Here is a 23279-nt window from a genome sequence, read left to right as displayed (position 1 = left end):
GCTGCTCTTCTCTACTCTGCTCGAATCAAATCTGCTCTGCTCTACTTTCAAATAATAATTAATAATAACAGTAATAATTAATATTCAATAATAATAATGTTGTATTGATGATAATAATTTATTATTTTGAATAATTATAATATTTGTTAATATTAAAAATAATTTTAATAATTATTATTAATAATAATAATTATCATTAATAATAATATTTAATAATTCAAACTATTAAGAATTAATATTTAATAATATTATTAATTAATAGTTTTTAATAATTATAACAATTCTTTCAAAAAATAAATAATAATAGTAACAATTAATAACAATTTCTTTTATAAATATTTGATATTAGAATCACAATGTGTAGAAACATTTTATGTGGGTATTGATTGTTAGTTCATTGAGTTGAGTTATTTTTCAAATCTTTCCACACAATCTAAGAATTTTAAAAAAAAGGTTGTTTTCAATATCATAATTATTTTTAGGGTTAAAAATATATGATTATGACAAATTAATAAGTAAAATCATTAATACTCATTAAAACATTTTATTTTAAAACTTTTGTGAAATAAACATAAGTAGACCGTTGTCTTTTATCTTTCTACTATTAACATATGTTAAATATGGTACGCATATATTTATGTTTTCAGTCACCTAAATCAATGTTATATGCACTTAATAATAATAATAATAATAATAATAATAATAATAATAATAATAATAATAATAATAATAATAATAATAATAATAGTAGTAGTAGTAGTAATAATAATAATAATAATAATAATAATAATAATTGTAACACCCCAATAATTCTTCCTTTTCCAAACCAATAATTCTCACTTAATTTAAATAAAATAGTGGAGAACCATTGGCATGTTACCGCCACGTGTTAAAACGTTAAAGCTTTATTAAACTATCGCAGCGGAAAATCAAACTTAAGTCTTTAAAATAACATAGTTTAGAAAAACGAATAAGTCAAAGCTTACAAATTGGAACCATATAAGGCCCTTATTTAAAACCAAACCAATAATCAAAATCCCAAAACATAATTAAAGTTGTATAAATAAATTCAACACAAAGAATGAATACTCTCAATCACACCAATCCCTTGACAATGCGTAGGTCAAATCCCCGAACTTCACATCATCAAGCTAACCTGTGCGATACTGCTCCCCAATAATACAAGTGTAATAATTGGATCATCACACGGTCATTGAAAGGCGAAGGCCATGACCAAAAGAAAACACACAAAAGCACGCAATCAGCAAAGCTGAGTACATACAAGCTACAACGTACAAAACCTAGCATACTCAATTAATTAAAGTAAATAAACATACAACGTGAATTCAATAATCAAGACTCCACACTTAAACAATTCAATTGACTCAACATACTTACTAACTAATTCCAAACACTTGACTCTATATTTAATTTAATTAATTTAGTTTGTAGTAAGCAATAAACCAGGTTGTCCAATCCACCAAATCATTTTGGTCCAAATGACCATTTAAAATTAAAGTTTTTAACGTGATGCAAGAATGGGCGCGACTCCATTCTCACAAAGTTAGTCTAGGATCCCATCTAACTTAAAAATGTAAATACCAAAATAAAAGAGGACATGTTGATCAAACAAGCCTCGAAAAGCCACGGGCTACCACCGTGTACCCCAACCCATAATTGTCTATACTCTAGAAGTGCACACTTTCCAGAGTTTTATTGCTCATCCATGTTTCACTTACGTGATTACAATTTTAATTAATATCCGACTCATTCAAGTAGACCATACATAAAATTCATACATTAATTCACTTTTAATCTTATTTAGGACAATGGTGATCACATCACAAATTGACCTTTAATTCCATTAAACTTCCAAATTATCCAAAATTGTTGAACATAGTCAACTCACCTAGCCATTTCGGCTTAATCCACCTTTACTCAACATACTAACAAGTTATGATTGAGTAATAAATAAATAAATAATAACCTTGTGGAATAATTAATAAATTCATTCCACTTAAACCATTCAATTCCAATCCTTTAATAATCCAAATGTGGTTAACAAACCAATCCAATAAAATATGCTTGTATCAACATTCTATACAAACAATTAATCCAATATGATTCAACATACTTGCATCCATAATTCCATACAAGCATAATTAATTCACCAAAACATGCCTCATAAACATAAATACATGAATTAATTAAATGTATAACCAAACAATTTACATTCAAGTGTTCTCTAATCATGAAACTAAGTTCGTTCTTTTTGGTACCTAAACATGATACTACTTGCAACGAAGTAGACATGTACGTACCTCGTGTAAACAATCCTTTGCGCCACTTTTAATCACTTAAAAGTCTCATAAGGAATAATCAATTCCTAGAAAACAACCAACAACAATAAATTAATACTTAACCAAATTTTCAGCAATATAATTTAGATTAAAAGTCCTTAAAACTTCATTAAAAACATGTTTTTATGGTTAATTAATCATTATAAATATAATAGGAACAAAAGCCCCAAATTAATTGCTCATTAGAACCCTAAAATCCCAATTTGAATAAATTGAAACCACCCTAGGTTTATAATTCATAAAATCTGAAAACTATAATAACAATTATAATCTGAAATTAATACTTTAAACTATTAAAAACATGAATTTGATATTAAAAATATAATCTTTATACTATAAAATCAAACCCAAAACAATTTAATAACATTAAGCAAAATAAGACAAAAGAGGAAGGAGAAAAGGGGGTGGCTGTCGGTAGGGTGCCAGCGGCACCGAGACCGGGTGGACGACGCTCCGGCGACCGGCGGCAGCTGACGGTGAACAGTAGCAGCAGGAGCATTGACATGAGTGTGTGTGAGGATTTCCTCACGTAGGAAAGGAGGAAAAAGAAAAGAAAAGAGAAATAAAAATAAAGAAAAAGAAAAGGAAAAGAAAAATAAAAGAAATAAAATAAAGGAGAAAGAAAATTAGACTAACCTTTTGTGTGGGGAAATTTTGGGGATGTATGGGGTATTTATAAGAGAGAGAGTGGTGTAGGGTAAATAGTAAGATTGAGCCTCATAAAATTAATGGGCCAATTAGGAAAGTAAAGTGGGTTAGGCTTTGATTGTTTGGACATGAATTATAGAATGAAGATATGTATAAGAAATTTGTACCAAAATAATTTTCGACCTAAATTAAAAATTGAAACTTTGAAATTAAATTCCGGAAAAATACAAATATATATTATAAATGAAATAAAATCCCATTTATAAATTATTTAAAAAATACGGGGCATTACAAATAATAAAAAATAGTAATAATAATAATAATAGTAATAATAATAATAATAGTAATAATACTAATAATAATAGTAATAATAATAGTAGTAGTAGTAGTAGTAGTAGTAGTAATAATAATAATAATAATAATAATAATAATAATAATAATAATAATAATAATAATAATAATAATAATAATAATAATAATAATAATAAGAACAACAACAGCAACAACATTAACATTAATAATAGTATTAATAATAGTATTAATAATAATGTTGAAATCTGCTCGGCTCTGCTCTGCTATCCTGAAATCTGCTCTGCTCTGCTGAAATTTAATCAGATCTGCCCAGAAGCTCAAAAGAACAGGGCCTAAAACTAGCATAAACATGATTATAAATCCTATATAAATGTGATTTGATCATCAAACACCCTGCCCCGTCCTTCCCTAACCTCAAAACACCCCACCCCAAACCTCCCCCACTCCGAAACACCCCACCCTGAAACTTCATTAAAAAGGGGGGTGAATGGCGATTTACATGGTAGGGGTTAGGAAGGGGGAAGTTCGGGGTGGGGGTCAGTCAGTCAGGTAATAAAGGTTTTGTTGATGGGGAATAGGAGGGAGTTGTTTCAAGATACATGTTAGGTAAGGGTGCAGTGGACTCCACTACTAGAAAACACCTTATCTCCGACAGAATCCCTCCGACGGACCTTAATTTCTGTCGGAAAGTTTGAAATTTACGACGGAAATGTGTGCCTCGGAATATTTCGTCGGAAAACAGATCTTCCAACGGAAAATCCGTCGCACATTTTCCGACGGAATTAAAGTTCCTCGCAAAAATTAAATTGCGACCACTACTAGAAAAAAGCCCAATTCCGACGGAACCGTTCCGACGGATAAGGAAATTCGTCGGAAAGTACGAAATTTCCGACGGAATTAATTTCAGTCGGAAATTTACGACGGAATTTTAATCCGTCGAAAAATATACCATTTACGACGGAAAATCCGTTGGAAAAGGTATAGTTTCCGACGGATTAAAATTCCGTCGTAAATTTCCGACCGAGATTAATTCCGTCGGAAATTTGCGACGGAATTCAAAGCCTTTCCGACGGATTTTTTTTTTTAAAAAAAAAAAAAACCCTAATTAAAACACGGGCCTCCCCCCCCCCCCCCCAAACCAACCTCATTTCATTTCACCACACTCTCTCTCTCATCCGCCTCTATTCTCTCCTCTCCTCTCATCTTCTCTTTCTCTCCCCTCTCCTCTCCTCCTCACCTCTCTTCTGAGTTCTTGCCTTATATCCTCTCCTCCTCCACCTTCTCATGTTCTCTTTCGATCTCCTCGCGTCCTCCCCCTTCTCTTCTCACAGTGGTGGTGGGTTTAAAACAAAGAAATGGCTTTTAAGGTGAAATTCGACCACGAAAATACTAGATCTAGTGTTTTCGTGGTCGAATTTGGCCTTATTAAACCAAGTTCGAGGTTAATTTCGAAGCAAATTCAAGTTTTAAGGTATGTGTTTTTTTTTTAAAAATAATTTTTGGGTTTTCCGGCGCCTTCTCTTCTCTCCACCCATCATAAGTTCAAGGTAGATCTGGGTTTGGTGAAGGTGTAGGTGTTTATTTTGTCAAAAACAAAAAAGTGTGTGGGTGTTGGTGGTGATTCGGTCAGGGTGTAGGTGTGTCGGGGTGGTTCGGTCAGGGTTGTGTGTTTTGGGTGTTGGTGGTGATTCGGTCAGGGAGTAGGTGTGTGGGTGTTGGTGGTGATTCGGTCAGGGTGTAGGTGTGTCGGGGTGGTTCGGTTAGGGTTGTGTGTTTTGGTGGGGTTCGGTTAGGGTGTAGGTGGGTAGATGGGTGGGTCGTGGTTGGGTTGGGAGTTTAATTTTTTTTTTAATTTTTGTAATAGTTTGTTTTAGTGGTGGTGGTGGCGGTGGTGGTTTTGGTGGGTGGTTTGCTTAGGTGGGCTGGTAGATCTGGGCTAGTTTGTGTGGGTTAGGGTTAGGTGGGTAGGGGTTTTGGTGGTGTGGGTGGTGGAACGGGACGGGTTGGGGGGTTGGTGGTGGCGGTGGTCTGATGTTGGGGTAAGAGTTTATTTGGTGGTTGGTGGTGGTTGATACGCCGTGCCGTGGTGGTGCGGCGTTTTTTTTTATTTTCTTAAAAACTATTTCCGTCGGAAATTTCCGACGGAATTTCCTGGTGCTGGAAAACCTCCTACGACGGAAAATTCGTCGGAAATTCTGTCGGAAAAGTGTTTCCGACGGAATTTTCGTCGAAAAAAGACAAATTTCCTACGAAAGGTTTTCCGACAACCGGTTACGACGGAATTCCGTCGGAAACGGGTTTTCCGACGGATTTTGGGGTGGTTTCGACAGAATTTTTCCGTCGGAAATTACTCTTTTTCTAGTAGTGGACGGAATTTTCCGTCGGAAATTGGTTTCCGACGGAAATTTCCGTCGCAATTCAAATTTTCCGAGGAAATTTAATTCCGTCGGAAAATATTTAACACAAATCACCCTCTCCCCGTGCCTTAGCAACAGAACAGAAGAGAAGAGAGAGAAAGAAAGGGGAAGAGAAGAGAGAGAAAGAAAGGGGAAGAGAAGGGAGAAAGAGAAGACCGCCGCCACCGCCGCCGGACTTTCTCCCGTTTGTCCGCCGTCGGTGCGCACCTCAGGTAAGTGCCTTACTTGGTTTTTTTTTATTTTTTTTATTTTCGAAGAACCCTAAGGTTCCTAACCCTAACTATCTCCAGCCACCGCCACCGCCACCGCCACCGCCTGAGGCGTTGAATTTTCTCCCCTTCATCCACCGTCGGTGCGCACCTCAGGTAAGTGCCGCAATTTGTTTTTTTTATTTTTATTTTTTTTTAATTTTCGAAGAACCTAACCCTAACTATGTCCAGCCACCGCCACCGTCCCCTGAGGCTTCTCTGCCACCGCCACCGCCCCTTTCCCTTCTACCACCACCACTTGCCTGCCGACGGTAGGTGAATTGTGGTTTTTTTTGTTTTTTTTTGTTTTTTTTTATTTACTCTAACCCGCGCCACCTTTGGGTTGACAGGCGACCACAACGACCACCACAACCTCCGGCCACTGTGCGTAGGTGGTAAGTTTTGTGGTTGTTTTCTGTTATTTTTTTTGGTTTTTTTTATTTTTTTATTTTGTAAAAAACTTTAATTAATTGAATCTCACATTACACACTCTAAATTATATGTCAATTAAATTTATTTGTTATAAGTGTGGATTTTTTTGGTGTAATTATCAATAAAAAGGGTAGATCTAGAGTTTAATGACATTATAAAACTTAAAATTGTTAATTTAGTTGATAAATGACATGTTAGTGAAATATATAAATTTAATTGTATATAGAAATATGTTAGTTTAGTTTATTTGGTTAAAAATAGGCATTAGTTTTGTTTATTTTGAAAAAAAATATTAACTTAGTTAAATCAAGTTTAATTATACATGTTAATTATTTATAATGTTAACATTTTTGTTAGTTTAGTTTAGTTTATTTTAATTATGTATGTTAGGTTATTTGGTTAAAAATAGGCATTAGTTTTTTTTATTATGAAAAAAAAATGTTAACTTAGTTAAATTAAGTTTGATATATGTTAATTTATAATGTTAAAATTTTTTGTTAGTTAAGTTTACTTTGGAAAAAATAATATGTTAGTTTAGTAAATAGCTTGTTTAATTATGTATGTTAGTTTATTTGGTTTATAATAAGCATTAGTTTAGTTTACTTTGATAAAAAAATATTAATTGCCATTTAGTTTATTTTAGTTAATTAAACGAAAATAACATATTATTTGCATTCCCATGACACTTTGATGGATAATGAATATTCAACACATTTTGTGTGTAATACCCTAAATTTTTTGACTTTGTAAAATATTAAATTAGAGTTTTTGTTTTTAAGAAAAAAAAAATCTATCTTCTATTTTATGAACCCTACTTTATTCCGGACTTTGGCTAAATCTCTCTAATTATAAATACTCCCATCAACCCTAAAAACCTTTTGGTCATTGTATTACTGTAAATAATATCATCCGTTTCTTCCTCCTATTAAGAACACTTGACTTTTTCTCATTAACAATTGTCATGTTCGATTATATCACGCATGATATATATAAGCCTTTGTATAATTTATTTTTAATCATTCACCCAATATCTTAACCTTCTTAGTTTACGAGAAACATATTTCATCATTCCATGATTCTCACTGCATAATTAATTATGCACGATTGACAAACCCTTTTGCTTTATTTCCTGATTATCACATGCATATGTGTGATTGAAATTGCGACCTCTTGCATACAATTAATGCTAATAGTTTCTGCTCGTTACTCGATAATGATGGCGAAGGTAATCACACGATCTCAATTAATTTTGTGATTTGTTTGGTTACAAATTGTTAGTATTAATTATTGTACTTTGTATTGTTATGTTTAAATTTTATACTTTGTGAATTATATATGATCATGATTTATATGTATATATATGATTAGTATGTGGTATTATGTGATTTAATTGTCGAATTGATTGATTTTGTTATTTCTAGGGTTTTAATGTTGTCTCTATTTGGAGTATTGTTTTATCGAGGTTTTAGGGTTGTTAATGCAGAGTATTATTTTTAGGTTGAGATTTGATTATTTTGGGTGCTAGTATTATTACCCTAAGAGTTGAGATATTTATTAAGCGAATTGTTATGTTATTTGGGAATCTGTGCCATTGTTGAGATATACGTTATTAGTTGTGAATGATTATTTGATCAAGTATGAGATCAAAAGGTTGAGAAATTATTATTTTGCTCTTGGTTTGAGGCTCGGCGTTATAAACCTTAGTCCTTGGCATGTTGGTAATGAGATGATAATCATGAGTTAAGAATGAGGTACAATCTTTACTATTTATTTTTCTATGGTCCCCTACAGTGGGAATTGACCCGTATGTGATCTGGTTCAAGGTGTTTTCTTGTTATTGGGAGTATTCAAGTTTTTATACTTGTTGGTTTGTTATTCGAATTACCCTTGTCCAAGGCTTAGTATAAAACAAAGAGTGTGGCACACTTATTGGTTATGAGTTAATTGAGTGAAGGATTGTATTATATTATTCGAGTTTGAGTTGATAAAGGTTATTTTTTTTAGAGTACAATGTGCAATGTAGTTTCGAACTACATTATTTAATTGAGCTAGTAATATAGGTTATTCAATTATTCTTTGTATTCTGATATGTGATGATTACTCAGCTTTTTGCTGACGTGTGTGTGTGTGTTATTTTGTTGTGCTACTCGTGTTTGCGGCCATGTCTTTTTCTTATGGTGGCCCTGCAACGATCTATTTTGGAATTTGTCCTTAATGGTGAGTAGCCAAGACTGTTTTAGCAGGTTGATCAAGTGATCGTAGCTAAAGGAGCTCAAGTGATCGATTAGTATGCTATAATGAGTTTATAAAGTTGTATAAATAGCTCACCTAGATTTGTTGGGTTGTAATTATTGGGATTTTGTAAGCCTTAACACTTGACAAGTTGTCGAGTGTGGCGGTAATACCTCCGATTTAGGTGTATGCTTCCGCAGTTTTATTCAAAGGTTATTTATTTTCCTTTAATTTATTGTTTATTATTAGCTAGTAAATCGGGGGTGTTACATTGTGACTAACGTGATTATACATTTGCGTGAGTTGTGTAGAAGTTGTAATTATGAAACGAACTGAACGTAGCTGGATGTATGAAAGGAAAGTTAGACAATCTGTTAATCCGGCCTTTGTGAAAGGGGTAGATGAATTCCTTAAATACGTGGAAGATCATCCCGAAAGTAGCAACCCCAATGAAGTTAGGTGTCCATGTTTTAAATGTAAGAACAAAAAGCTTTGGGACACGAAAACGGTTAAACTTCATTTGTACCGGAACGGTTTTGTTCCTAATTACTATGAGTGGATGTGTCAAGGGGAAGGGTTTGCAGAAGTTCCTGAACGAGAGGTAAATGAATATCGTTAAATGGTCTTCGATGCTTTTGGTCATAACGAAGATGAAGACCGAGGGCATTCGGAAGAGGCGAGTGTTTCTGCAGAGGAGGAGCCTAATGCACAAGCTAAGCATTTTCTGGATTTGTTGAAGAATTCCGAACAACCATTATACGAAGGGAGTTCAATGTCTGTGTTGGAGATGGCTGCTAGAATTACTAGTCTTAAGTGTGAGTATAATTTGCCCCACAGATGTGTTGACGGGTTTGCTTCTTTGGTGAATGAAGCGATTCCTGACAACAACCATATGGCAGACACATTCTATGAGGTGAAAAAGATTGTGAAGGGTTTGGAGTTACCTCATGAAAAGATTCATGCATGCCCGAAAGGATGTATGCTGTTTTGGAAGGATGATGTGCTGTTAACCACATGTAGGGTGTGTGGTAGCGATCGATACAAGAAGACTTCTACAGGTAGCTTAGTGCCTCTGAATGTTCTATTTTATTTCCCGATCACACCCAGGTTGCAAAGGCTCTATGCAACCAAGAAAGTTTCGGAGGAAATGACATGGCATTCGAACAATCCTCGGGTTCAAGGCACGATGGCGCACCCTAGTGATACTGAAGCTTGGAAACATCTTCATAGTTGCTTTCCAGATTTTGCCAATGAGCCTCGTAATGTTCGACTTGGCTTGTGTATAGATGGTTTTGCTCCTCATGGTAAGTTTGGGGGACAGTATTCTTGTTGGCCTGTCATTTTGACCCCTTATAACTTGCCTCCCTCGATGTGTATGAAAAGGCAATTCATGTTCCTTTCGTTGCTCGTTCCCGGTCCGAAAAACCCTAAGGGCAACTTGGATGTGTATATGCAACCGCTGGTAGAAGAGTTGAAACAATTATGGGAAGTTGGGGCAAACACATATGACATTTCGAGGAAACAAAATTTCACACTTCGAGCAGCCATCCTTTGGACCATTAGTGACTTCCCGGCTTATGGCATGTTGTCTGGTTGGACTACAGCGGGTAAGAAGGCTTGTCCTTATTGCATGGAGAAAAGCAAAGAATTTTGGCTTGACCATGGAGGAAAAGTTTCCTGGTTTGATTGTCATCGCCAATTCCTTCCAGTAGATCACCCTTTTCGAAAGAGTAAAACTGCATTTTGTAAAAACAAAGTCGAGAAAGGTTCACCACCACATATCATGTCTGGAGAGGAACTGTGGGAATGTGTTAAAGACCTTCCAAGGGCAGTAGATGGGCCGGAAGCACTGAAACTTCTCAAAAAATCCAAAAAAGGGTGGTTCAAGCAAAGCACGCTCTGGGACCTTCCTTATTGGAAGCATTTGCTCGTCCGTCACAACTTAGATGTCATGCACATTGAAAAGAACTTCTTTGATCAGTTCATTCACACTATCATGGATGTCAAAAAGCATACATGTGACACGCCATCTTCCCGAAATGACATTGTTAAATACTGTAAACGGCCACAACTCCATCTTCAGGAGGATGACAGGGGAAAAGAGTTCATGCCAAAAGCCCCATTCGCCCTTGACAAGGCTCAGAGAAAAGTGTTGTGTGAGTGGGTTAAACAGTTGCGGTTTCCTGATGGATACGCCTCCAATTTGAGCGGATGCGTAGATTTGCAAGCATGTAAGCTTCATGGAATGAAGAGCCACGACTGTCATGTGTTCATGGAGAGGTTGTTGCCCACCGCCTTGAGGGAATTGCTCCCTATCCATATTTGGAATGCGATTACAGAGATCAGTCTATTCTTCCGCGATTTGTGTTGCTACACAATCACAGTTAGTGACATGGAGCGGTTGGAGAAAAACATCGCTGAAATCCTTTGTAAGCTTGAGAAGGTTTTCCCCCCTGATTTCTTTAATTCCATGGAGAATTTACCTATTCATTTGCCATATGAAGGCAATTTATGTGGTCCTGTTCAATATAGATGGATGTATCCCTTCGAAAGGTAATTTCAACACCCTTTCACATCCTCTTTCTTAAAAACCATTCATTGTCATGACTTGTTCAATGTAATTGCAGGTTCTTAAATCACTTGAAACGAAAAATTGGGAACAAGGCTCGGGTTGAAGGTTCCATATGCAATGCTTATCTCTCTGAAGAGATAGCAAACTTCTGCTCAAATTACTTTCAAGCGTCGATCGACACAAAAACACGAGATCTCGGTTGTAATGTGAATGTAGATGTTGATAGCAATATGGACAACGCAGATTTACCAGAGTTGTTCTCGGTGGACAGTGGTCGTGTCTCAACTGAGGGTAAAATTCGGTATTTAGATGACAAGGAACTCGAGTGTGCTCATTTGTTCGTGTTAAGAAACAGTGGTGTTCTTGGCGAATACGAAAGGTATACATTTTAAGGAATGAATTGAATTCAAAGTTCTAAACAATTAAAATGTTTGAACTACTAATTTATCTTGGTTCATTTATGAAATAGGAAGTTTGAGGACTACATTCTTAGTACTCGACCTTACCTGCGTAGAGAAGAAGTCATGGAGAAATGTGAATCTCAATTCTCTGATTGGTTTCATCACAAGGTGATAGAAACTTTCTAGCTTTTATGTAAAAATGAATTATAGATGTTTCAATTTTATCTATTTGATGTATTATGACATGTGTAGGTGGTTGAAGAAAAACCAAATTCGGATGTCTTGCAAGCATTGTCCATGCGCCCTTTCAAGCGTGTTCGAACATGGAAGCAGATTTTTGTTGGTGGATTTAAATTCCATACACATTCCCATGGCAAACACAAGTCTACCATAAATTATGGTGTGTGTGTGTCTAGTGAGGACGGTGGAGAGTACTTTGGGATTCTAGATGACATCATTGAACTAGTTTACACTGGCCCGGAAAAACAGTACAAGACTATTCTGTTTAAGTGTAGTTGGATGGATTGTGGTAGGGGTATGAACATACATGAACAATAAAAGCTAGTGGAAGTAAATCATACTAAAAAATACCCCAAGTATGATCCCTTTGTGTTATCTTATCAAGTGACCCAAGTGTACTACGCATCCTACCTTAGCCTAAAACGGGATCGAGTTCAATGGTGGGTTGTGTTTAAAACACAAGCAAGGTCAGTCGTTGATGCTCCGGTGGACCTTGAGTTTTTGCAGGCACCGTCCCCACAAGTACATGCTACGCTTTGTCCACCAAATGACATTCCTGACTATGACCTTGAAGATGAAGATGAAGATGAAGATGATGATGTCGGCCTAATTATCTCAAGCGATGAGGATGACGAATCTAGTGTTGACTCTAGTGACAGTGACGAGGATGATGACATCGATGTGTTTTTAGATGATAGTAGTGATGAATCCACTAGTGATAATAGTGTTGAAAGTGATAATAGTGTTGAAAGTACTGATTAGGACAATTTGTATGTTATTGTAAAATCAATATGAGATTATGAAACTCTATGTATTTTGTGTCATATAAAATTGCTCTATTTTGTATTATGTCTATTACATAACACTACATTGCATTATATGTATCAAAACGCAGTATACTTCTAATTATTGTTATTTGCATAATATCATGTATTCGTTACTAACAATTATTTTCTCAGGTGGTTATGGCGGGAGGCAAAAAAGGGGAAGCGTCGAAGAAGAAAAAAGGAAAGGAGAAAGCACGTGCTCTGGTGTTTGATGATGACGTGGAAATGGAGGAAGCGGAGGCTCATGATTTGAGTGACCCTAAGGATCCCGCCTTCACCCAATCTGAAATTCAAGTACAAGGCAATGGCCAACAGCTTCAGGGGCACCAGGGGCAGAGGCAGCAAGGACAGGGATCACAGTCTGCTGAGTTGATAGTATTAGATCCTGCTTCGCAATGGTATGTCTGTAGATTTGTTTACATTACTTAAACTTATATTCCAATGTCCATATTTAATGTATATTTGTTTACATTACATGAACTTATATTCCAATTTCCACATTAAATGTAGGTTTGATGATGGGGACGTGACTAAGTGCGTCTCCGGTGTCCTGACAGGCTACTATCGAGACCCTTGGCGAAACTATGGAGAGGTTGATGAGAATACGAAGAAACATTGGTGGAACTTGTTCAAAGTATATCATTTTCTACTTTAGACATATATTACTAAATGTGTTAATGGACATGTGGTTACTAACTTTAAAAGTTTGTCATTGCAGAAACAATGCACATGGCCTCCTGAGTTGGAGGACCATGTGCAGAGAAGCTTTGAATTAAAGTTGGCTGATCGGCTGAGAGACATGTTCCACACAATCACCAAAAGGATGAATGGCGTCAAGCCTGGCTGGCTTAACGAGGAGGTCCACAAGAAGATGATGGACATTGTTACCAAAGATGAGAAATTTTTGGCTCGGTCTGAACAGAACAAGAAGAACAGAAGAGGTGGTTCTATGGACAAAGTGGTTCAACCAACACACTACCAGGGTTCAATTTCAGCTTTGCAGCATGCAAAAAGGATGGTAAAGTTGTTTATTACGCAAGTGAAATTCAAGTTAATTGTGTTCTATAGTGAAATCATGTCTAACACCTCTCCTTTATTTTTGTTGCATGTATACTCAAAGGCTAAGAAGAATAAAGGCCAATTCCCAACTCCGCATGAGCTTTTCATGAAGACACACTTCAAGGATGTCCCTGGGAAAGGACCAGTGCCTGCCAATGACCAAGTTAAGGAGATTGCGGTAAGAATTTGAAGCCATAACCACCTATAACTATGTAAAAGTGAAGTAATTTGAGAAAGAATGAGTTCATAATCCTAGAAATGTAGAGAATAGGCAAACTAGAAGGCCTTTAAGCCTTATTTGGCTCTATTTTGAGTAAAATGGCTCCTATACTTAGCAAATACCTCATTTAATGTCATTTGAAGCCATAATCACCTATAACTATGTAAAAGTGAAGTAATTTGAGAAAGAATGAGTTCATAATCCTAGAAATGTAGAGAATAGGCAAACTAGAAGGCCTTTTGCCCTTATTTGGCTCTATTTTGAGTACAATGGCTCCTATACTTAGCAAATACCTCATTTAATGTCATGTGAAGCCATAACCACCTATAACTATGTAAAAGTGAAGTAATTTGAGAAAGAATAAGTTCATAATCCTAGAAATGTAGAGAATAGGCAAACTAGAAGGCCTTTTGCCCTCATTTGGCTCTATTTAGAGTAAAATGGCTCCTATACTTAGCAAATACCTCATTTAATGTCATGTGAAGCCATAACCACCTATAACTATGTAAAAGTGAAGTAATTTGAGAAAGAATGAGTTCATAATCCTAGAAATGTAGAGAATAGGCAAACTAGAAGGCCTTTTGGCCTTATTTGGCTCTATTTAGAGTACAATGGCTCCTATACTTAGCAAATACCTCATTTAATGTCATGTGAAGCCATAACCACCTATAACTATGTAACAGTGAAGTAATTTAAGAAATAATGAGTTCATAATCCTAGAAATGTAGAGAATAGGCAAACTAGAAGGCCTTTAAGCCTTATTTGGCTCTATTTTGAGTAAAATGGCTCCTATACTTAGCAAATACCTCATTTAATGTCATTTGAAGCCACGATCACCTATAACTACGTAAAAGTGAAGTAATTTGAGAAAGAATGAGTTCATAATCCTAGAAATGTAGAGAATAGGCAAACTAGAAGGCCTTTTGCCCTTATTTGGCTCTATTTAGAGTACAATGGCTCCTATACTTAGCAAATACCTCATTTAATGTCATGTGAAGCCATAACCACCTATAACTATGTAAAAGTGAAGTAATTTGAGAAAGAATGAGTTCATAATCCTAGAAATGTAGAGAATAGGCAAACTAGAAGGCCTTTTGCCCTTATTTGGCTCTATTTAGAGTAAAATGGCTCCTATACTTAGCAAATACCTCATTTAATGTCATTTGAAGCCACGATCACCTATAACTATGTAAAAGTGAAGTAATTTGAGAAAGAATGAGTTCATAATCCTAGAAATGTAGAGAATAGGCAAACTAGAAGGCCTTTTACCCTTATTTGGCTCTATTTAGAGTACAATGGCTCCTATACCTAGCAAATACCTCATTTAATGTCATTTGAAGCCATGATCACCTATAACTATGTAAAAGTGAAGTAATTTGAGAAAGAATGAGTTCATAATCCTAGAAATGTAGAGAATAGGCAAACTAGAAGGCCTTTTGGCCTTATTTGGCTCTATTTAGAGTACAATGGCTCCTATACTTAGCAAATACCTCATTTAATGTCATGTGAAGCCATAACCACCTATAACTATGTAAAAGTGAAGTAATTTGAGAAAGAATGAGTTCATAATCCTAGAAATGTAGAGAATAGGCAAACTAGAAGACCAAGCCAATATTGAATGTGTGCAGGTGAAAATGGTTCCTAATTTCAAGTATTTGGTTGTTTTATTTCATTTCAAGTCATGGACACCTTTAAAAACTATTAACTTATATATGCTGTTTCATGCCTTTTTTATTTAATATATGTTTGTATAATGAATATCTTGTAAGAAACCTACCAGAAGAAGGCTGAAGAAGCAAGTACTCAAGGGATTAAGAAGAGTCCCAATGAGTTGTATTGGGAGAGTGTGGGTGGCCGCAACTAGAAGGGTCAAGTAAGGGGTCTTGGTCAAAGTGCGGAGTTGTACTACAGCAACCGGATGGGTCGAGTTTCTAGGTCGTCACAGCAGTACACACCGTCCGTTGTTTCTCAGATGCAGGATCAGATGGAGCATAGGGTTCAGGCTCTTCGCGATGAAATCAGAAGTGAAATGGAAACTGAGATGCAACTCCGAATTCAAAGTGAAGTGGCTGAAATAGAGAGGAAAAACAAGGAGCGGTGGGATGAGTTTATGAGTCGATTATCTAGCAACGACTCATGTTCTACCTTTCAGCCTCAGCATCGAGACCCCAGGGATGACCCGGGTAGTGGAGGAGCAGGTCAAGGTACCCCGGCAATTGTGTAGCCTAGCTTATGTTTATAGTAGTATGGACATGTAGTCTCATATAGTACGGACATGTAGTTAATCTAATTTGTATAGCTTTTGATTATGTTTCCGCTCTTTTGGAAATAACTATATATTATTATGTTCTACTGGGTGCATGGCTTTTGTGGAAATATATTTAAAAATATTTTCGATATTCGATATTCGATAAATTTTGTAAACAGGAACTAGGTACAGGAATAGGTTTTTAATATTACTTTATGGCAGAAAATAATCTAATTTGATGCCTTGTTTTCACTTTTTTCCAACGGAAATTTGCTAAAAAAATTTCGTCGGAAACCTTCTTTGCGACGGAATTATGGCACTTACATTCCGTCGCAAAAGGTAAAGTTTTGCGAGGAAACTAATTCCGTCGCAAATTTGCGACGGATTTTTCCGTCGGAAATTTGCGACGGAACTACTTTCCTCGCAACTTTTTCCCTTTTGCGACGAAATATTCCGTCGTAAATTACAGCCATTCCGACGGATTTGTTCGTCGCAAACAATAATCAGCGACGGAAATAATTCGTCGTAGATTTGCGACGGACCATGATCAAAAGTCAAATTTTTTTCCAAGGCCTTTAATTCCGTCGGAAAGGTGTTTCCGATGGAATTTTCGTCGGAAAATTGCTAATTTCCTACGAAGGCTTTTCCGACGAACTGTTACGACTGAGTTCCGTCGGAAAGCTGATTTGCGACGGAATTTTACCCTTCAACGACAAAAATTTTCCATCGGAAACAAGGTGTTTTCTAGTAGTGCTCGTGGCTAAGCAAGGGAAGGGTGTTCATTGTTTCAGGGTAGGGGTTAGGAAAGGGGATTTTTTTGGGGCAATGCAGGTTAGAGATGGGTGTGGTGAGATGGTGGCTAAGGGAAGGGGGTTCGTTGTTTTTGGTAGGGTTTAGGGAAGGGGGTTGTTTCAGGGTAGAGGTTGGGGAATGGGACGATGAGTTCGTTGGTGGATGGGGAAGGTCGGGGTTAGGGGCAGTAGGCTGGTGGATGGGGAAGGGGAAGGGGTCTGGTGAATGGGGAAAAGAGGTAATGGGCTGGTGGCAGAATGAGGGGAAGGGGAGGGGCTACCGTTGAAATGTGGGTGGGTGGTTGAGCAAGGAGACATAAGTAGAAAAAGGAAAAAACCTACGCATTGTTAGGCTACCAATTGTATGGGACCATTAGAAGATAATTCATTACAAAGTGAAATTATTAAAATTTTATCATTAAGTGGGATTATTATCCGCAACCCAGCCTAAGACAGAATTATTTAAATTAATTTTTTTGAAATTAAAAGCAAGGGTTGAAATTGAGACCAAATAGGCCTTGGCTATTAAATTCTCTGTCGTATGCACATCATATGTCGCGCGGCTGTGTTTCATTTTGGTGAAGAGCAACAATTATATCATTACTACTATTACTATTACAATGACAATCTTATACGGGGAATTGTATGATATCCCCCTGACATGACCTATCATAATTCATATCAAGTTATACCCAACAACTATTCTTTCTTTTTTTCTTTTTGGCAAGTTCAACTAATTAAATTATGGCAATATATAGTATGAGTATGTATAAAGTTTGTTGTACAGTAAGTTAAACTTTGGTCATATGCATATGTCATTTTAAATGTAGTTTATTTGCTCCGTGTTTTAATAAGTGTTACACTTATCAAATCTCAAATCCGGCCGTATTTTAATAAATACTAGGTTAGATCCCGTACCATGCACGGTGATCAATAGTTATATTTATACTTATAGATTATTGGTTAATAAGTATTATTATAAATTAGTCGATGAATAACAAATTATGTGATAGGTTTTAATATTTGCATTTTTTAATTGAAACATCTAATATACCACTAAAAAAAAGTAGACAAAAAAAAAAAAAAAAAAAATAAAACAATCTTTTTCTTATTGTAAAATAAGTCACAAATTATTTTAGGAAAATTTGCGAGGAAGGTCCTTTAGGTGGTTTGTGAGAAAGACCCTTTTATAAAAAAGGTGGCACAAAAGGTCCTTATATCTTGTTTGGGTTGTGAGGAGGGTCCTTTGACCATTTTCCGGCGTTGACTTTTTTATTTTCCGGCCAAAAAAAGTCACATCTAAACTCTCTTTTTTCTCCCTCCTCTTTTCCCTTTTTTTCCACTATTAAACCCTAAATTCTGAAAACAATTAACACCAAAACTTCAATTGTAATCCCGTAAATTAAAATTGAAGGCTATTCAAAGTAATTCAAGGCTAATCCTCCCCGCAATAAGAGAAAATAGGGAAAAAAAGGGAACTTAATAAGTCACGTGCTTTACACGTGGCTTTTTTTGGCCGGAAAATAGAAAAGTCAACGCCGGAAAATGGTCAAAGGACCCTCCTCGCAACCCAAACATGATATAAGGACCTTTTGTGCCACCTTTTTTTTATAAAAGGGCCTTTCTCACAAGGTCGACTACTTAAAAGGACCTTCCTCGCAAATTTTCCATTATTTTAAGAGTATAATTTTTTGTTTATAATTGCCTAATTTTTTTTTAGAAAGAGTTGTGAAATCTTTTTATTTTAGATATAATAATTACTACATTAATATGGAATATATGTATAAAAAATAATATTATATTTTTGTAAATGATTTATTTCCTTAATTAATAAATTTTTTTAATTTTAAAAAAAAATAAGTTAAGGACACACCAGGAGATGACATGTGTCATCGCTGGTGTGTCTTTTAGTATGTACGGAGTAGTATATAGTATGGATTATAAATTAAAATATTATTTCTTGAGATGAATTAAACCAGGCTTTACTTCAATTTTAGAAATTTAACGATAAAATATGAGTTCAACTGTTGAAGACTTGAAGTAGCCGACAATAGTGTGTACTTTTAATACCTTAGCACTTAGCAGCAGTTGTAAAAGGTACAACGTACAAGTGAAAAAGCAGAAGGGCAGCCCAACTTAACCAAAACAATTGGGGTGTTTTTCTTAGGATCCGTTCATATATACTGAACTGAGCTGAATTGAACTGAACTAATTGGAGCTAAAATGGAATGAACTGAAATGATTGGAGCCGAACTGAACTGAGCTGAAATGAATATTTTATGAGAGAGGGAAATTAGAAGCTGAACTGAACTGAACTGAACTGATTGAAGCCGAACAGAACTGAACTGAAATTAAGTAAATGTGAACAGACCCTTATACAATTTTTTTAGGGACACTATAATCAAATGAGAAATGACCAACCCAAAATTTCCGTTCGTTTGAGTCATTTTCTCTCAAAATTCATGCTTCTCCTTCTGTAAAGCATTACTAAAATAAATATCATAAAAATATCAAAATATCACAAGTTAATACGGAGTATTAAAATCTAGGAATGAAAACCATGTACAGGCTAAGGCATATGGATAAAACTTACTCGTATTAGCTAAAATCTAGTTATACTTGGAGTACTTTTTATATTCTCTTATTGTGTTATGTACATAAATAATGACATAATGAAATCACATTTTGTGCGCGGTTGATCATACCGTGTAATCTCTTGTGAAAAATCAAAGTAACTAACCCCTGCAACACTGATCGAGTAACCCCTGTAATACTGATCGAGTAGGCGATTAACCCCTGTAATACTTACAGAGTAAACCCTATAACACTGCTATTGAAGGAACCCTTAAACACTGTGCAATAACCCCTATAATACTAATAAAGTAATCCTATGATAGCTAACCTAAACAACCATATATAAAAATTTGTGAAATAATGAATTTTCCACATTTTATTTTACTTCGTAGTTGCTAGAAGGATACGAGGAAAAGTCAATTATAGTACTCACATGTTTTATTCTTTTCAGTCATATGGAATTTCTATTATCTCATGCAAAAGGAGTACTCCCTCCATGTTTTTTTAAGTGTTACAGTTTGACCGTCATGTAGTTTTAGGCAATTTAATTGACTTAAATAAAATAAGAGGTAAATGGGGTAGTTGGAGTATTAAAAAATTGTAAAAGAAATATAGTGGGGTTTATAGTTTATTGAAAAGTAGTGAATGTGAGAGGACAAATATAATAAAAAGTAGTAGTGAGTTTGGGTGGGAACCATGAGAGGAGAGAGATATAATATTTAGTGTAGCTTTTTGCCAAAAAAGAAAGTATAACACTTAAAAAACACGGCCGAAATGAAAAATGTAACACTTAAAAAAAGAGGGAGTAAAATTAATGATTCTTTTAAGCTACAGTGGATCCTTAAAAAAAGAGTATGAAATTTAAGTTCATACATTCAGAGTATTTTTCTTTTATTCTCTAAGAAAATAGTCATATTATTCAAAAGTATTTTTACTCATGCAATCTAAAGATTATAGTCACATTGTTTCAAATTTAAATAGCTAATTATAGGTACTCAAAAAACCCTAGCCTCCTCTCTCTCTTCTCTCTCCTAAACTTTAGCCTCCATTGTCAATTTTGAAGGGGCTTTCATCGGATTTTACCGGTGGAAAGCCCCAATCTTTATTTTCTTTTACGTTTTTTATTTTGTTTCTTAGGTTACAATAATGTCTCCCTCGGGTTTATCTCCTTCGAAAGACAAGTTTTTTCGATCTCTTTCGAAAGACGAGGTTTTTCGGACTCCTTCAAAAGACAAGGTTTTATTTGTGTTTATTTTGGTCTCTAGTTGTGCGGGGCTACTATTGATTATGGCTCGGATTCGGGTTACGGAATCAACACAAGAATTTTCTTTCTCACAAAATTGCGAAGCGACGACGGATTCACTCAAAAAATTGTATGAGACAACGAACCGAGAATGTGCCGAATTGTTATATTTATGTATTTGGATTTTTAGCCCTTCCCCGATTAATTCTTGTTTGATTTTGTTAAATTCGTTTTCATTATCGTTAACTGTCAATTGTAGATCCCGTATGACTATTATTAATGAAATTTAATGTCCTTTAAGATTTCTTTCCAAAAAAAAAAAAAAGTAGCTAATTATAGGTGATTATGTCAAAATATTTGTACACTATCATCATTAAATGACAACTAAAAATTTTATCCCTACCTTATAAAAAGTCTAAGAATGCTCTTATGAATAGTGCATGGATAATATTATCCCTAAAAAATGTTCTTTTACATATTTGCCCCCATTGAATTCAAAAGTCTTAAAATATATATATATGTGTGTGTGTGTGTGTGTGTGTGTGTGTGTGTGTGTGTGTGTGTGTGTGTGTGTGTGTGTGTGTGGGTGGGTGTGTGTGTGTGTGTGTGTGTGTGTGTGTGAGAATTCATACTTATATGAGAACTGATTTTAAATTTAGAACATGTGAGTAAAAATTTAGAACATACGAGTAATAATTTAGAACTTCTATGTGACTAATAATTTAGAACATCCGATTTAAGAATTAGAACATGTAAGTAAAAATTAAGGACATCATACTTAACTTTCTGTAGCATAGAGTTTAGAACAAAATGTCTAGAAATTTAGAACCTAGACTCAATGATTCTCAACATATGTAATAGTTCTTAGAAGAATAAACTTAATTAGCTTTTCAAAATATAGTTTTAATTGGAACATGATACTCAAATTTTAAGACCTTGAACTCAAAAACAAATCTGAACATATATGCAATATTTTGTCAGAACATATGCAACATATTTTAGAACATATGTAACAGTTTTTAGAACATACTTAAATTTTTTAGAACATAATTTATTAATATAGAACACAAATTGTTGCGTCAAGAAAAATATATATAGAACATGAATTGAAATTCGATTTTTACAACGAATTGATTCGAAATCAGTTTATTTTGGATTTCCAAGGTAACAAAAACATATAAATTGTTGTTTAGTTTCTTATATTCAATTAAAATTCCTTGAAATTTCAAACTCTATAATTTGCCTAATTTGATTGATTTGGATGAAAAATTTTTGATTTCACATATTAAACTGTCAATTAAGCTTGCTTTACCTTTGATTAAGCTTCACAACTTGAATTCTTGACTACAATTGTTCAAAAGTTGATACAAAACACATGAAATTCTTGAGCATGTGGTGATAGTAGTCGTCGTGGAGAGGAGAGAGAGTATTGCCATGATGTCAGGGAGAAGAGAAAGAGTGATGGTGGTGGAGCCGTGGAGGTGGCGGCATAAAGGCTATGGAACAAGCGGTGGTGGTGATAGAGAAACTAGAGATTGGATAGTGTTGGTGAGGAGAGGAGAGAGAATGTTGAGGTTGAAGATGATGAGTTTAATTTATTTTCAGAACATCTACCTTAACATATTATAACATAGATGTGTTCTCACATATAAAGTTTTTTCACATAAGAGTGGTGTTCTCACATGAGCCTCTCCCTAGCTATATACATATATATAATATATAAAAATTACAAACTATATTATTGTATGATTTGTGATTTGTTAATTTGATCAATTCTTCTCAATAAGTATTTATAAATTACCAAGCAAATAGATATAATAAAATAGCATTCAAATATGCATAAAGTCACCAATAATAATTTTTCTTCAAGGGCTAGCCATCTTGCTGCATCGCACGCGTAAGAATCTCTAGTACGCAATTACAAAATTGTCAAGAATCTTATTCTTCACAGGATACCTAGCTGGCAAGGTTTGGGTGGTATGGGGAGAGGATTCAGGACATGTTCTCTTTAACTTGTTTTGACACTTATTAGTTATTACTTAAATTCAGATAAAAAACATTCAGATCAAAACTTTTAATTATCATTTACTAATTGTTAAACATCTTTTTGTTTCAGGTGAAGAGAACAAATCCTCATTCATGGTGATTGGTGAAGCTCGAACCTTGCACCTTGAGGATGTGAGGCATCCCATGGACCATTGCACCAAGAGGCCTTCCTTTGTTTGCATACAAATCCCAGGACATGATGAAATTTCTTCACCGAAACACATATTATTGGTTTATTGCTCTTTCCCTCAAGTAGGGTACCATAACAAATGTTCCTTTAGTTATTTATATATAAAAAAAGTGCAACAACCACCTAATTGCAAGTGTTTAGAGCCGCTCACACTCCATATTATAAAGAATAATGAAGATTTATTAAAATCATCTCTAATTAAATGCGTATAATTATTAT

At 35.0% G+C, this 23279-nt stretch overlaps 1 protein-coding gene across 1 annotated transcript; it reads left to right on the top strand.

The window, feature by feature from the left end:
• The first annotated feature begins 9268 nt into the window (after window positions 1-9268).
• On the top strand, window positions 9269-12624 carry LOC145600864 (uncharacterized). Its single transcript, XM_081656717.1, has 7 exons — window positions 9269-9654; window positions 9757-9927; window positions 10033-11202; window positions 11277-11600; window positions 11691-11790; window positions 11875-12157; window positions 12248-12624. Exons 1-7 carry the CDS (start codon window positions 9269-9271, stop codon window positions 12622-12624), a joined length of 2811 nt encoding a protein of 936 aa, XP_081512843.1.
• The last annotated feature ends 10655 nt before the right edge of the window (window positions 12625-23279 follow it).

Source organism: Chenopodium album, chromosome 21 (assembly GCF_948465745.1).
Source record: "Chenopodium album chromosome 21, dcCheAlbu1.1, whole genome shotgun sequence".
NCBI classification, from domain to species: Eukaryota; Viridiplantae; Streptophyta; class Magnoliopsida; order Caryophyllales; family Amaranthaceae; genus Chenopodium; species Chenopodium album.
The sequence above is the reverse complement of the archived record's forward strand: the minus strand, read 5'-3'. Positions and strand labels throughout refer to the sequence as shown.

Excerpts from the sequence above, each read along its gene's own strand:
- LOC145600864 (XM_081656717.1), top strand. The coding sequence starts at position 9,269 with ATGGTCTTCGATGCTTTTGGTCATAACGAAGATGAAGACCGAGGGCAT. Across the intron at positions 11,203-11,276 it reads TGGATGTATCCCTTCGAAAG|GTTCTTAAATCACTTGAAAC; the intron begins GTAATTTCAACA and ends ATGTAATTGCAG. Across the intron at positions 11,791-11,874 it reads CTGATTGGTTTCATCACAAG|GTGGTTGAAGAAAAACCAAA; the intron begins GTGATAGAAACT and ends TGACATGTGTAG.